This window comes from Bos indicus, chromosome 23 (assembly GCF_029378745.1).
Source record: "Bos indicus isolate NIAB-ARS_2022 breed Sahiwal x Tharparkar chromosome 23, NIAB-ARS_B.indTharparkar_mat_pri_1.0, whole genome shotgun sequence".
Classification (NCBI taxonomy): domain Eukaryota; kingdom Metazoa; phylum Chordata; class Mammalia; order Artiodactyla; family Bovidae; genus Bos; species Bos indicus.
Genome location: NC_091782.1, coordinates 27,046,101 through 27,062,068, shown reverse-complemented (window position 1 = coordinate 27,062,068; position 15,968 = coordinate 27,046,101). Strand labels below are relative to the sequence as shown.

The 15,968-nt window shown below is 40.9% G+C and overlaps 1 protein-coding gene across 1 annotated transcript; it reads right to left on the bottom strand.

The window, feature by feature from the left end:
• Positions 1-2,015: 2,015 nt before the first annotated feature.
• Positions 2,016-15,684, bottom strand: BTNL2 (butyrophilin like 2). The gene is made up of 6 exons (XM_070777689.1): positions 15,606-15,684; positions 13,285-13,632; positions 11,032-11,313; positions 9,504-9,524; positions 3,403-3,750; positions 2,016-2,302 (listed from the first exon to the last, which is right to left on the bottom strand). Exons 1-6 carry the CDS (start codon positions 15,682-15,684, stop codon positions 2,016-2,018), a joined length of 1,365 nt encoding a protein of 454 aa, XP_070633790.1.
• Positions 15,685-15,968: the final 284 nt, after the last annotated feature.

Genomic DNA, 15,968 nt, shown 5'->3' with positions numbered 1-15,968 from the left:
ATCCTCTTGATTAGGTAAGTGAGTGAGTGGGCCAGTCCCCTTCTAATAGTTGGTGAAAAGAGAAAAGAACTGGGACTTAGAATATAACCCTGGTTTCCAGAATCCATGGTAATTGTTCTCCTTGGAGGTGCTGCTGAGACTCCTTTGGGTGCAGGAAAGATTCAGAAGAACCTACACTAGGAGACCAAAGAAAGAAGGGGGTGCAGAATTTCAGATAAGAATATTGGGGGAAAGTATAGATAAGGCTTCCCAGGTGGCACAGTGCTAAAATTTACAACTGAGCACTCACGCACCATAAATAGGGCACTTGTTCAAGTTATCAAAGGAGAGGCCTCCAGAGGTGTAGTCAAGGGAGATTCTAACGCCCTAGAGACATCTTCAGGCAGTGGAGGCCTAGAGGAGAGGAAATGGCCCAGTACTCATTTCCATAGCAACCCCTTATCCCAACTCATTCTCAGATAATACAGAGACAACTTCTTCAGAATGCTGTCCTTGGCAACACTCAAGGCCTATCCTGTCCTATCCCTAACCTCCGCCTCTCAGTACCACCCTCCTGAGACAAGCCCCTCCCGTCCCAGCTTGCGAAGGAGGCCATCAAATTGTTGCAGGACGTCTGGCTGCGTGACTCTCTGTAGATCACAAGCTTGTTTCCCTCAGAAAGGATTCGTTCTGGGTGAGCTGTTTTTGAATCCAATGTCTTATTCACTACAGAGAAAGAAAATCCATTCTGATAATAAGCAACATAGGAATACTTTAAAATATTAATTTCATGATATTAACATCCAAACAGGGAAAAAAGATACTATGACTTAAGAAAGTTAAAGTGGAAGAACTTTCTAGGGCTCACAAAATCACCAGTATATGAGAAGCCCTTCCTTCAGAGCAAGGAAAACTGATAAGTAAATCATCGTATTTTAATGATCTCAGTGAAATCAGTTCATGCTGACAGAATCCAGTTAAGTCTCAGCTTCAGAGCAAGGATGTCTATGCCATTTTTTTTCTTCCTCTCCCTCCACTAGATCACCTGGGAATGTGCACTGGGAGATTAAATTATTATCTTTTATTCCTTTTGCTTCTGTTATTACTGTAAATTGATCTCATTCAACACTGATCCTCAATTACATGCATGTAAGCCATGGACTCTCATGTTTCATTAATTACTGAATATCCACTGGATGCCTTTCTGCTTCAGTGTCTGCTGAAAAGGTTCCCACTGCAAAGCCTGTTCCACACTGTTTCTGTTCTCCTAACTCACCTTTTCTGCAGTTTTTCCTCCAGAACAAGCCTACAACTCCAACAAGAAGAAGAAGAAGCAATCCCCAAATCAGCAGTATGTTCCATGGATAAATCATCTTTGACTCTGAAAAGGAAGCCCCAGAATCACATTAAATCCTGAAACTGGGAGAATTTCAGGATTTTTCTTCTCATCTGAGCGGCTCCTAGGCTGCAGAGGAGGATGAGAATTGGTCCTGTCCAGAAGAAAGTTGGTCTGTTGCTCCCTGCTCTGCACAAGCCGAGGAGAGACTAGAGGTTCATGCTAGCTTTCCCATTAGCCCCTCTCAGAAACACACACATTTCTCCCCTTTCTCTTTTCCAACTCTATCATCACCACAAACACTGGAACAGCAAAGGTGGCAAAAAGATAAATTTACCAAATCTGCAGCCATGAAAATGGTGCTATGGAAAATTAATTTCTAATCTGGAAGAAAACCTGTCATGAGGGGCAGGGGGAAGCGATGTCAATGTTTTTGCGTTGAAAAAGATACAGTGATGATAGAGTCAATTCTTGGAATTTAGTAGCTGATGATATAACCATATAACCTTATGGCTTTAGAGGGGGATTTCAGGGAGAAGCTTAAAAGAGTAGAATCTATAGATGTCTTGAAGACCAGCTTTGCAAGAGATAGCAATAGACTTCATCAGAAAAGCAAAAAAAATAGAAAAGCAGTAAAATGAGTAAGTCTTGGTTGGTCTTCATATTTAATTCAGAAAGCTGAGAGGAGCACACGGAATCACTAACCTGAAGCATAAAAAGTTGTCTTTTTCTCCTCGCTGAGAAGGGGGCTGCTGATGGAGCAGGTCACATTCACAATAGAGCTGTTTGTGACCAGTAGAAATGCCTCCACTTGAAATAGCCCCTGGCTGCCTTGAGTTAGGTCCTGGGAAGATGATGGTATTGTGTTTCCTTCCATGTCCCTCCATTGCACTTGGGGCTGTGGGAACCAGCCTTCTGAAGTGCACTTTAGCTTTACTTTTCCATCCTTTGGTCCCTCCATGGAGATTTGAGGGGAAGAACCCAGACCTGGGAATAAAGATCAAGGAAGGCAACTGAGAGCCTCTGCAAGTGGTTACATAGTCAGTGATTTCACTGCAAGGGGAGAGAGGGGTTCAGAGGCTTGGAGCAGAAAGCGAAGCTTACAGGTGTAAGCGAAGTTTATACGCCACTTAGGAATGAGACTAGCTGGAGCCTTTGTTTCCTTTTGTTTGCATATTTTTATGTTTTGTATTCCTAAAATCATTCTGGGACAGATTAAAGGATGCAATAAATTTCAAATCCAATTTTTATTCTTCTATACCCCAAAAATTAACTCTGATAAGGTCATGAATCAACATGGCCAGAAAAACAGATAAGAGAATATTCTCAAAGAACAAAATCTTATAAATACATGTTTCCAATGGTAGAAAATTATGAAGTTCATTAAACTTGTTAACTTGTGCTCCCATGGAAATTTTCTAAACATATTTATTAATTTGGATACACCACCTGTGGGAGAAACAGATTATCTGTGAGTTAGGCAATGTCCTCATAGCAGTTGCCAACCTTAGAAAAATCAGTTTTCACCCACAAACATAGACAGAGGGAAATCATGATGCAGGAGGTGATCTTGTCCCTCCTTGGTCCCTGCCAATACTGTCGACATTTTTATTTTTTTCCTATATGGTAGATCTGTTAGGTTGGCCAAAAAGTTTGTTTTTTCTGTTTTTCTGTTAAGACATGATGGAAAAACTTGAGCGAACTTTTGGCCAACCCAACAGTTTAACCTTCAAATTACCATATTTCCTAATAACTACATCTTTCCCAATATTTTAGTAACACACTGAAATAATGAGTCCTGTGTCATTATGGAGTAAGAATCTCACATTTTACTAGAGGTATGGCCACTTTATGGAGATCCTGGGAAGGATACAAATTCTACACACAAAGAATTAGGTCTGGTCCATTTGAGTTTGTGGACATTATGTATCTATGATAGCTCCAGCATGTGGGAGAATTTACTGTATGTTTGATGAGTGGGTGGACATTAAGAAAATTTCAGGTGCCAGAGAAATTTTCCAAGACCCAGCAAGTTAAAAGCAGTAGGAACAGACATTGAATTCAGAACATCTGTCTAGAATCCTTACCTATGATCTTCAGATCCAAATCAGCCTCCTGGTAGACCCCATCTTTTTCAAAAAGGCACCAATACTTCCCATCATCTGAAGTCCTGGCGTCATTTATCTGCAGGGTCAGCCTCCCCTCACTGATAGCATCACTCAGCAGAGCAGTCCTCCCCCGATACTCTGCCATCTGCTCTCCAGCCACACGGGCCCCATCCGTATAGATGTAAACAGCAGGATGACGGTGGGATCGGACCCACCGCACCTCCATGCTCTGTGCATCAGTCTTTGGGGCCAGGGAGCAGGTTAACTGTATGTCTTCTCCCACTCTAACAAGGATGGGCTGGGAAGGTCCAATCACTTTTAAGGAAGCTGTTAAATACAGCAGACAAAACACAATGCAAGATTCAAACTGGAGCAAATAGTGTCATCCGCAAGAACATCTCAAGTAGTGTTTAGGACCCGGGGCATCCCAGGGGGGGCCTGAGGTTCAAAGTTATTCTTACAGAGGTAAGATTTGGTGGAATCAGGATAGAGGTTGCCCCTGTGCAAGGCAGAACCATCCCATGGTTGCATCTGAAGATTATTACTAATTAAACCCACACCTGCAGCACTTTCCTATAATCTCATTCAGTTTATAAACCCATAAGAAAACAATATTGAATTAAAATAAAATTAACATTTTATCATTTCAAATTTGCATGACCTTAAACTACTTCTTAATCTGTGTATGCTTCAGTTTCTTATACTACAAGACATATATGTCACTATCAAAATAAAAAGGTTTGCCTGGAGTTAAACCTTCCCTGATAGCTCAGTTGGTAAAGAATCCTCCTGCAGTGGAGGAGACAACCAGTTCAATTCCTGGGTTAGGAAGATCACCTGGAGAAGGAATAGGCTACCCACTCCAGTATTCTTGGACATCCCTTGTGGCTCAGTTGGTAAAGAATTCACCTGCAATTTGCGAGACCTGGGTTTGATTCCTGGGTTGGGAAGATCCACTGAAGAAGAGAATGGCTACCCACTCCAGTATTCTGGCCTAGAGAATTCCATGGACTGTATAGTCCATGAGGTTACAAAGAGTCGGACGTGACTGAGCAACTTTCACTTTCAAAAAAAAAATTCAAATAAAAGCTATATATGACAAACCCACAGCAAACATTATCCTCAATGGTGAAAAATTGAAAGCATTTCCTCTAAAGTCAGGAACAAGACAAGGGTGCCCACTTTCACCATTACTATTCAACATACTTTTGGAAGTTTTGGCCACAGCAATCAGAGCAGAAAAAGAAATAAAAGGAATCCAAACTGGAAAAGAAGAAGTAAAACTCTCACTATTTGCAGATGACATGATCCTCTACATAGAAAACCCTAAAGACTCCACCAGAAAATTACTAGAACTAATCAATGATTATAGTAAAGTTGCAGGATATAAAATCAACACACAGAAATCCTTTGCATTCCTATACACTAATAATGAGAAAACAGAAAGAGAAATTAAGGAAACAATTCCATTCACCATTGCAACGGAAAGAATAAAATACTTAGGAATATATCTACCTAAAGAAACTAAAGACCTATATATAGAAACCTATAAAACACTGGTGAAAGAAATCAAAGAGGACACTAATAGATGGAGAAATATACCATGTTCATGGATTGCAAGAATCAATATAGTGAAAATGAGTACACTACCCAAAGCAATTTATAGATTCAATGCAATCCCCATCAAGCTACCAATGGTATTCTTCACAGAGCTAGAACAAATAATTTCACAATTTGTATGGAAATACAAAAAACCTCGAATAGCCAAAGCTATCTTGAGAAAGAAGAATGGAACTGGAGGAATCAAACTACCTGACTTCAGGCTCTATTACAAAGCCACAGTTATCAAGAGAGTATGGTACTGGCACAAAGACAGAAATATTGATCAATGGAACAAAATAGAAAGCCCAGAGATAAATCCAAACACATATGGACACCTTATCTTTGACAAAGGAGGCAAGAATATACAATGGATTAAAGACAATCTCTTTAACAAGTGGTGCTGGGAAAACTGGTCAACCACTTGTAAAAGAATGAAACTAGACCACTTTCTAACACCATACACAAAAATAAATTCAAAATGGATTAAAGATCTAAACGTAAGACCAGAAACTATAAAACTCCTAGAGGAGAACATATGCAAAACACTCTCTGACATACATCACAGCAGGATCCTCTATGACCCACCTCCCAGAATATTGGAAATAAAAGCAAAAATAAACAAATGGGACCTAATTAAACTTAAAAGCTTCTGCACATCAAAGGAAACTATTAGCAAGGTGAAAAGACAGCCTTCAGAATGGGAGAAAATAATAGCAAATGAAGCAACTGACAAACAACTAATCTCAAAAATATACAAGCAACTCCTACAGCTCAATTCCAGAAAAATAAATGACCCAATCAAAAAATGGGCCAAAGAACTAAATAGACATTTCTCCAAAGAAGACATGCAGATGGCTAACAAACACATGAAAATATGCTCAACATCACTCATTATTAGAGAAATGCAAATCAAAACCAGTATGAGGTACCATTTCACACCAGTCAGAATGGCTACGATCCAAAAGTCTACAAGCAATAAATGTTGGAGAGGGTGTGGAGAAAAGGGAACCCTCTTACACTGTTGGTGGGAATGCAAACTAGTACAGCCACTATGGAGAACAGTGTGGAGATTCCTTAAAAACCTGGAAATAGAACTGCCATATGACCCAGCAATCCCACTGCTGGGCATACACACTGAGGAAACCAGAAGGGAAAGAGACACGTGTACCCCAGTGTTCATCGCAGCACTGTTTATAATAGCCAGGACATGGAAGCAACCTAGATGCCCATCAGCAGATGAATGGATAAGAAAGCTGTGGTACATATACACAATGGAGTATTACTCAGCCATTAAAAAGAATACATTTGAATCAGTTCTAATGAGGTGGATGAAACTGGAACCTATTATACAGAGTGAAGTAATCCAGAAAGAAAAACACCAATACAGTATACTAACGCATATATATGGAATTTAGAAAGATGGTAACAATAACCCTGTGTACAAGACAGCAAAAGAGACACTGATGTATAGATCAGTCTTATGGACTCTGTGGGAGAGGGAGAGGGTGGGGAGATTTGGGAGAATGGCATTGAAACATGTATACTATCATGTATGAAACGAGTCGCCAGTCCAGGTTCGATGGACGATACTGGATGCTTGGGGCTGGTGCACTGGGACGACCCAGAGGGAGGGTATGGGGAAGGAGGAGGGAGGAGGGCTCAGGATGGGGAACACAGGTATACCTGTGGCAGATTCATTTCGATATTTGGCAAAACTAATACAATATTGTAAAGTTTAAAAATAAAATAAAATTTAAAATGTTAAAAAAAATAATTCATATATAAAGGATTACAACGATAGCAATGCAGTGTGAGTGAGGCAAGAGACTCACGACCTGAGGTTACTGGAGCCAATCCCATTATAGACCTTGATAATGGCAACGAAATGAAAATGAGGTGGCTTTTTAGTAATGAAATATGAAGAAATGCCCTTATAATACTTTATAAGTCAGATCCAGTCATCATATTTCAGTGCCCCAAGGTCCCACATATGTGAGCCTCTAAACACACACTAGTCAGTGTTCTTGGGTGATCTTGAAAAATGTTATAATGATCTTATAATGTTATTTTTGCCTAGAATTTTGCTCAGTATTCTTGCCTGGAAAATCCCATGGACAGAGGAGCCTGGTGTGCCACAATCCATGGGGCTGCAAAGAGTTGGACACTGCTTAGCAACTAAACAACAAAAAGATAATTTATAATAGAAATCCAGGCAAAAATGTGTCACTTGTTTGGGTGAGGAATCAATGATCAAAAGCAAAATGTCCTCATTATATATTTCATAGGTAATCTTCTAGGTACTTCTCTAGAAACATAATTCTAATTTTCAGATTATTCTGTTCTATTCTTGATAAAATTTGTCTCCCAGTTATTTCCAGCATGTTGTTTGCTTTGTTTTGCAATTTTACCTAAAACATATTATTTCTACTTTATATGTACCTGTTAAAATCTAAATACAAATGTAGGAGTCAGGATAAAAAAGAGCTAGGAGTTAGTTTGCTGCTATTTCTCCATCCATGTGTCTTAAGGTAATAAAGCGGACTATTTCCTCATCTCTGTTATCTATATGAGGTTTTTTTTCTTTTCTCCTATCCATGAGCTGTGAGAGACAGTGAGAGACAGTGCACTAAGTCGTGTCCGACTCTTGCGACCCCATGGACTGTAGCCTGCCAGGCTCATCTGTCTATGGGATTCTCCAGGCAAGAATACTGGAGTGGGTTGCCATTTCCTTCTCCAAAGAGTTGGACACTACTTAGCAACTAAACAACAAAAAGATAATTTATAATAGAAATCCAGGCTGTGGTACATATTAAATCTCAAACTAGATTGCCCTACCAGAGATTGATAATTAAGAGCTAAAACTGATTATTCCCCAACTGTAAAATGATGATAAATCTATTCACCTTTTAAATTATTGGAAAAAAAGAAAATAACTCCCCAAAATCATTTAGCATCATGCTGGGCATGTGATTATCATTTCAAAAAATTAGTTATTATTTTTACAACCAATAACATTTTCCAGAGCAGGAACTAGGATTTCAGTTTCAGGACTTCTATAGAAATCTTGGTTTGCCAGCAGCCTCTGAGCTCTAAGTCACAAGCTCTAACAACACAGTGGCAGCTTTGAACTCCCTGATCTCCTCTCTATTACCAGCTCATCCTCAAGGCTCCTGAAGGCAGAGTGAAGGGAAGTTCTGGTCTTTTCATCTTATTTACCTTTGGTCCCAGAAGGCATGCACCACTTAGAAACAACAGGACATCAGACTGTACTTTGTGTGCTGGGTCTCCAAGGAGCATGTCATTTTGATTCAAATAACTCAGAGAAATAAGAGGATCTTCCTAAGGGACAGACATGTAGGCCAGCCTGCCCAACACTGGCTCGGTTTTCTGAGCTGTAACTGACAAGCTTTGCCAGTCAAGCTTTCTGTCCGCCCCAGGAGGGAAGGGATTTCAGTTGGAAGGTAAGGCTTATCAGGGCACAGTCTACAGAGTTATCTTATCTCCTCAGTCTACAGAGTTACCGTTGACTGTTCCAAGGTCCTTCTCTTTATCTTTATGGCCCAAAGGGGTCCAAAGTATCACACTAGACTCTGGCAGAGACTGGAGTGTGCTCTCCACCTTAATTTTCCTTGAAAACTCCTGTATGGGCTGAAACCTAACGTGCACACAGGCACCCACACACACCTTCACACATATTCCTGTACCAGATGACTTAAAGGAGAGCAGGGTATCAACGGAAGGAGAAAATGAGCAGGTGGGTAGCAGACTGGTTTTTATGGGCTCAGAGAAGAGATCACAGAAAGGAGGAGAGGGGGGAAGATACAAGACATCAAAGGAGAAACTGAAAGAGGCTTAAAAATCCGTTGGTTATTGTTTAAACCACTTATCTTAGGTACCATAAAATACCTGCAGTCCACCTAGTCAGTAAAGAAAAACAGGAAAATGACCACCTGGAGCACAGGGTCCCAGGCTGCATCCAGGAAAGTCACAGCTTCCTCCCAACAGTGATGAGGTCAGGCCCCCAGGGGTGAAGAGCAGGTGCAGAAACCATAGCAGGGCGAGAGGGTGCAGGCGTGGGGGGGTGAGGACCTCCAGTATCACGACAGCACTGCTTACTCACGCCAGAAACTCACACCAGCGGTCCCGTGCCGTCCCCTACACACTCCCCCTCCTCCCACCCAGTGGGGCAGAGCTTCCGTCTGCACCCATTTTAGGCATCCGTCTGGGGCTCACGGGGGTCCCCACGGACACGGAAGGTGGCAGGTTATGCAGTGTGAAGGTGCCTGCGTGAGACTGAACTTTGCTGGTCCCTCCAGTACTAAGGTGAGACTTGGGAAGATCATGCCCCAGGTTCTCATCTGGGTCACGAGGTGTCGCCTTCACTGTGTGTGCTTTGTCCAGGGAGCATCACCTTCCTCAGGGGTGGAGGGAGGGCAGAGGCTCATGTACACTCATGCACACCAACCATCTCTGCTTACCCATCTCTGTTTGGAGTTTTTCTGGAAAAAGAATGAGAATAACATATCAAGGAATTTGTTCTAAGAGAAAGGAGAGAAAATATTTCCTCCCCCTCCCAAAAAACGCAAGGTCTACATTTTCTCAAAACAGTTGATTCATAAGAAAGAAATAAAATGTAGAAAAATAATGACATTTTTTTTTCGCCTGGTAGTCCAGCTATTTTTCCCTTTCTCTGCACAAGAATGTTCTCAATTCTACCACCCCATGGTTCTGCTTGTTTCTGCTTATCTTTAACATATTTAACTATTGTATTGAAACAATAATATTATTTTTAATAAATGCAGGCCCCTTGGGACAAAGAGCAGGTGCAGAAATCATAGCAGGGTGAGAGGGTGCAGCTGGTGGGTGAGGCCAGTTATCACGATGGCACTGCTTACTCACACTAGAAACTCACACTAGCTGTCCTGTGCCTTCCCCTAGATACTCCCTCTCCATTTCATATATATGAAAAGTGTATTTTTATACCTTTATCATATGTGGACAAAGACAATTATCACCCATAATTACAAACTGAGAGGTATATTAATATATGCTTTGTAATTATATATACATATGTATATATATTTGACTCCTTTTAACAGCAACATATAACATTTAACTTTTTCCCTATAACCATTTATGTAAATAGCTATGTACTTACATCTTTATATCTAAATGTAGAGGGTGTCCCAAAAGTCTTAGTGCAATTTTAAGTTATTTAAAGCCAATAATCTTTTAAATACTGTTTTAAATACTATTTAAATATTAAATAGTATTTAAATTTAAATAGTATTTTAAATACTGTTTTTCATCAATGCTATAATGTATAGTAACATAAGACACTTAACACTCCACTGTTGTATTGGGTTTCTGGCTGCTATTTTTGCTGCTATTTATAAATGAGGCTATAATAAAGATGCATTACTGTGTAAATAGTTGTCTCCATCTCTGATTATCTTTAGATGATAAGTTCCTAGATGTAACTGGCAAAAATACAGCACAAAAAAAAAATTTCAGTTGAATGAATAGTTGTATTTCCTTCACAGTGTAACACATACTTGTGAGAAAAGAAAATTAATAAAGAAGAAAAGGCAGAATCCAAAAATAAATGGAATGCCATTAACAATATAGCTATATAGCGTCTGTATATCTCCAGCCATAAATGTTTTATAGTTTTTAATGCATATTGGTGCTTCCCTGGTGGCTCAGATGGTAAAGAATCCACCTGCAATGCAGGAGACTCGGGGTCAGGAAGATCTCCTGAAGAAGGAAAATGGCAACCCACTCCAGTATTCTTGTCTGGAGAATTCCATGGACAGAGGAGCTTGGAGGGCTACAGTCCATGGGGTTGCAAAGAGTCAGACATGACTGAGCAACTAACACACACACAATGCATATTACTAAATATTAGATATTCTTCTTGACTAAAAAATATTAGGTGCTACAGAACAGTCCCTTCAACCTTTCCTACTAATGGGAGCATCTTGATCCTAGATGCAGAGCACTGACCTGGGATGGAGACGTCTGAGCCCTTCTCCTCGGTGAGTGAGGGGTTGTGGATGAAGCAGGACACAGCCTCTGTAGAGGCATCCCTGACCACAAGAGTGCTTTCTACATAAAACAAGCCATCTTCATCTTGGAAGTTATAATTAGAGAAAGTCAGCAACTTTTCTCCCTTGATGTCTTGCCAGGAAACCTGAGGTTCCGGGAACCAGCCCTTTGCAGTGCACACAAGCTGGAGTCCACTTTCCATAGATCCGTCCATGTGGATGTAAGGGTCAGACCCCAGACCTGCGGTAGAAAGACACAGCCCTGAGTCCCGGAGCCCATGGAGGCACAAATCACAGAGCTGGGAGTCCAGTGACCTTGCTCATAGGGAGAGAGCAGAACTTCAAGGCTCTGCTGAGCAAAAGGTGGCCCAAAGTCCTCCTCCCATTCAAACTGGAACTCACATACACTTTATACCTTAGTCTGGATCTTTAAATTCTAGCATATGAGCAGTATTTTCATTCAGACTCAGACAGGAAAATAAGAGTTACATAATGACATTTTGCTTCTGTCTCTAGCACTGCAAACTAAGATTTGTTACAATTTACTCATGAACTCCCTTGTGAGACAGACTTTGCCTTTTTCATCTTAATATTATTATGTCAGGCACTTGGACATGTTGGATGATATCTTGACTCCAATTTAAATAGAATATTTACTGTAAAGTGAGAACTCTTCTCCAGAGAGAATATTCTTCCCATTCCTTTTGTTGGTGGTTGTGACCTGGGGGAGAAAACAGATAACCTGGGGTATGCAAAATGGGAAGTCTCATGAGGACTTTCTGTATCTAAGCATTCCGTTCCATGGGAAATGTTTTTGAGAATCCAAGTTTTATATAATCATGAAGTTCTTTCTCTATTCAACACAACTCTCAAACCCAAACAAAGGGGATTCTATTTTCCATAGATGACAATTTTGTTTCTACCACTTGTTGAGAACAGAGACCCATTTTCTTCACCCAGAGCCTTAGAAAATGCATAGCTTCTTTTCAGATGTACCTGAAAGTGAAATGCCTTGGTACGGGCCCTCCCCACTCCATATCTCAGAAGTTTGTGGATTCTTTTCATCTATCTTGAGTCAACTTGAACTTAATAACAGTAATAATCACACATAGGTGTTGAGAAAAAGAAGGTGTTGGAGATCAACCTCGTAGGGGAGCAAAGAAGAGAGCAGCATCAGTTAGAGAGGTTAAATTCTCCTTAGAACAATTTTCCTGATAAGGTAAATGGATTTGCCTAATTTTTTCTTCTGGGCTTCCCTGGCGGCTCAGTGGTAAAGGTAAATCTGCCTGCCAATACAGGAGATGTGGGTTCAATCCCTAGGCTGGGAAGATCCCCTGGAGAAGGAAATGGCAACCCACTCCAGTATTCTTGTCTGGGAAATCCCATGGATAGAGGAACCCGGCAGGCTACAGTCCACGGGGTCACAAAAGAGTCAGACATGACTTAGTAACTAAACGACAACAGCAATTTTCTCTTTAGCACATGAAGTAGTTACTCCTGCCAGGGAGCCATATGATCCATTACTTTCAGATATTTGTTTTTCCACAGAGTGATCCTTTCTTCAGTGCGATTTATTTCTTCCAACCCCTTCCTGCTTTGCTAACACAAAAGCATCATGCAGGTCCTTGCCACTCACAATGGGTATGTCTCCAAACCGTCTGTGAGCCCCAATTTCACTGAACACTAGTATCCATAATCTCCATAAAAGCACAATGTTCTTAACCTCTGCTGTCTCATCATTAGCTTTTTAACTGAAGGCAGCGTTACTCAGACAGTGAGTTCACATCTCAGTGACTGTGTATTTGAGGCTGAGCACAGAGTCGGACACGACTGAAGCGACTTAGCAGCAGCAGCAGAGAACAGAGATGCAGGGCTTGTCAACTAGACTCGCTTACACAGCAGCTGACTTGCCTTTGCACACTAACCCGTATGGCATGAATTCTTGCCTCAGCAAAATTGCTAATGACTACGTGTCATCAATTTTAAATAATCCTCAAGAATAGCCAAAATTGTCTAAGTTAAACTTGGGGAAATTGTTTATAACTGAGCTCACTTTAAAGCCTACAGAACCACTTGCCTCCAAAAGAATCAGAAGACTGGACATCAGCAATTGCCTCCATGATTAAAAGAGAATTGTTCAACTGGAAATGAGCTTAATGCAAGTTAATATACCTCGCCTTCTGAGAGCCTGTGTCTTTCCCCAGATACTCACTGGCTACTTGGAGTAGCAGGCTTGTTTCTGCAAGGTAGTTGTCATCTTTGACACGACACCAGTACTGCCCATGATCAGATGGCTGGAGGCTGTGAATCTTCAGAGACACGCTTCCCTCAGTGATGCCGTCTTCTATCCACTCTACCCGGCCTCTGTACTCCTCCATCTGTATCTCCGTTACTTCATCTCCATCCCGATACAAAAACACAGGAGTGCTAGGCTCCGAGCGGTACCACCTCACTTCCATGTGCATTGCGGTCCTCTTGGGAAGGAGTTGACAAGTGAGGAGGGCATCTTCCCCGACCATGGCCAGGATAGGATGGGCAGAACCCGTCACTCTGAAGTCATCTACAAAAGAGTGACACAGAGGAATCGGGAGATGTCACCTGAAGGAGCAATACGATTGCTTTGGGATGTCTCCTGTATCAAAACAGAGGCACCTGGAGGAGGGGAGGTTTTATTTTCAATGTTTTAAAGAAATCCAGCCATTATGATATGTATGTTTGGTGGTTACAGAGACAATCTTGTGTACTGAAAATAGCATGTAATTAAAAAACCTGAGTACGAGTGCTGAATCAATCACTTACCAGATGTGTGATTTGGAGAGAAACCCATTGTTCTCGAGAAATTGATTTGCAATCTCAATTTCTTCATCTTTAAGATTAACAATTACCACCTCTACACTGCTTTTATTCTCAAGTAAGTTAAAGTGTAAACTGATTTTCTAGTTGAAAACTTTATTAGTTAGTGGCTTATTTTATATTTTACAGTGATTTATTTTATAGTTAGTAATTTCACAGAGGATGAGACAGTTGGATGGTATCACTGACTCAATGGACATGAGTTTGAGCAAACTCAGGGAGATAGTGGAGGACAGGGAAGCCTGGCATGTTGCAGTTCAGGAGGATGTAAAGAGTCAGACATGACTTAGTGACTGAACAATAACAATTTCACTTCAGTGACTGACATTGTAATCACTTTTCCTAAATTTTAGGTAATAGATTTATTCAATAGATTTTTAGGCTTTTCAGAATTGTTCTTGTCTTGTCCTAAGTAATGAACTGGATTTGTTTTGTTTTGTTTTTCTCTGAAATAGGCAAGATTCCAATTACTAGGGCTATGTAAAATGCAGCTTTTGCAAGGATATTTTTGGCAGATTTAAGGCAGTGATTAGTATAAAGAGTTAGAGCCTTTTGATAAAATTTTAAGTCATGTTTGACTTCTTTGTTATCTACAAATTGAAGAGATGTTTCATAATTCTGCATGTTCCTATACTTCCTAATTTCATGTCATGTATATTATGTTTTTTTCTCATCCTAAAATATTCCAGGGCCAGTTGCACTTTCTCTGTGCAGATCCAAAACTCCTAAGAAGGAACTTCATCTTGTTGAGTTGTTGTTCAGCATCAAGTTGATGGTGCTCACTATGGAACACAGGTGGATATCTGCTGGTATTCTGTGTTGATGAAATCTGAACATAACACTAGAATGCAAGTTGTGCCATCTGGGTGAATTTTACAGCTTAGGAAAGTGCATCACTAAAGAGGAGGGCAGCCTCACCACATCATATAGCTCCTGGCAGCCTCTGTCTGCTGCTGCTGCTGCTGCTAAGTCGCATCAGTCGTGTCCAACTCTGTGCGACCCCATAGACAGCAGCCCAACAGGCTCCTCTGTCCCTGGGATTCTCCAGGCAAGAACACTGGAGTGGGTTGCCATTTCCTTCTCCAATCATGAAAGTGAAAAGTGATTCTGATGTCCTGTGCCATGATTTTTTCCCACCTTGTCATCCTGCATTTTATTGGGGGTTCTGATGCTACCCACTGACTTTGACTTTTCAAAATCTGTTTTCAAGTTACAATATTTCAACCAAGAAAATTCAGCTACCGAGATTTCCAAGCCCATTTCACGAAACTCTCCTTCAAGTTTATTTCCATTTACGGTAAGAAGCAGCCCCCTTTCTTGCCCTGCAAGAGTTATCCTGAATAGAAGCAGGAGAATGAATGACTCACCATGTTCCAGGTGCTGATTCAAGTGTTTTTCATGTACAGCCTCATTTAATCTTAAAGCCCATGTGAGCCTATGAGATACAGTTAGGTTGTTATTCTTATCTTAAGGATGAGAAAACTAAGGCAGAAGGTATTCAAGTAACTTTCCAAACATAACACAGCTGGAGGAGAAAGAGGTCTTTGTGGAACACAAGGGCTTTGACCCCTGGATCCCCACTCTTAATATTATACTAGCTCTTTTGAATTTGGAAGTCATCACCCAGACTGGACCTCTGAGACGCTGGAATATATGGTAAAGGGAAGAAGAGCATCCTACCTGATTGCTTCATGCTAAGAAGCATAAAGAAGAAGGAGGCAAACACACCAGACAGGCTGTATCCAGGAAGCTCCACCATCCTCCCTGGGGTAAACACAAGAGAAAATACAACTGTACCTAAGTGTGGCTGTAATACACAAGCGCTTCCGTGGTTTCCAGTGGTTATGGAGACATAACAGGGAAGCAACATCAACATCTTCCACAATCAAATGATGAAATGGGCTTGGCTCCCTTTCTCTGCTTTTATCCATCATTTCCAACCTCTTACTTACACTGTTGTACTTTATGCTATTTGGGGCACTTAAGGTAGACTTCTGATTGAAATGAAAAGATCTTTGGGGCTAAAGGGACAATGATGCTTTG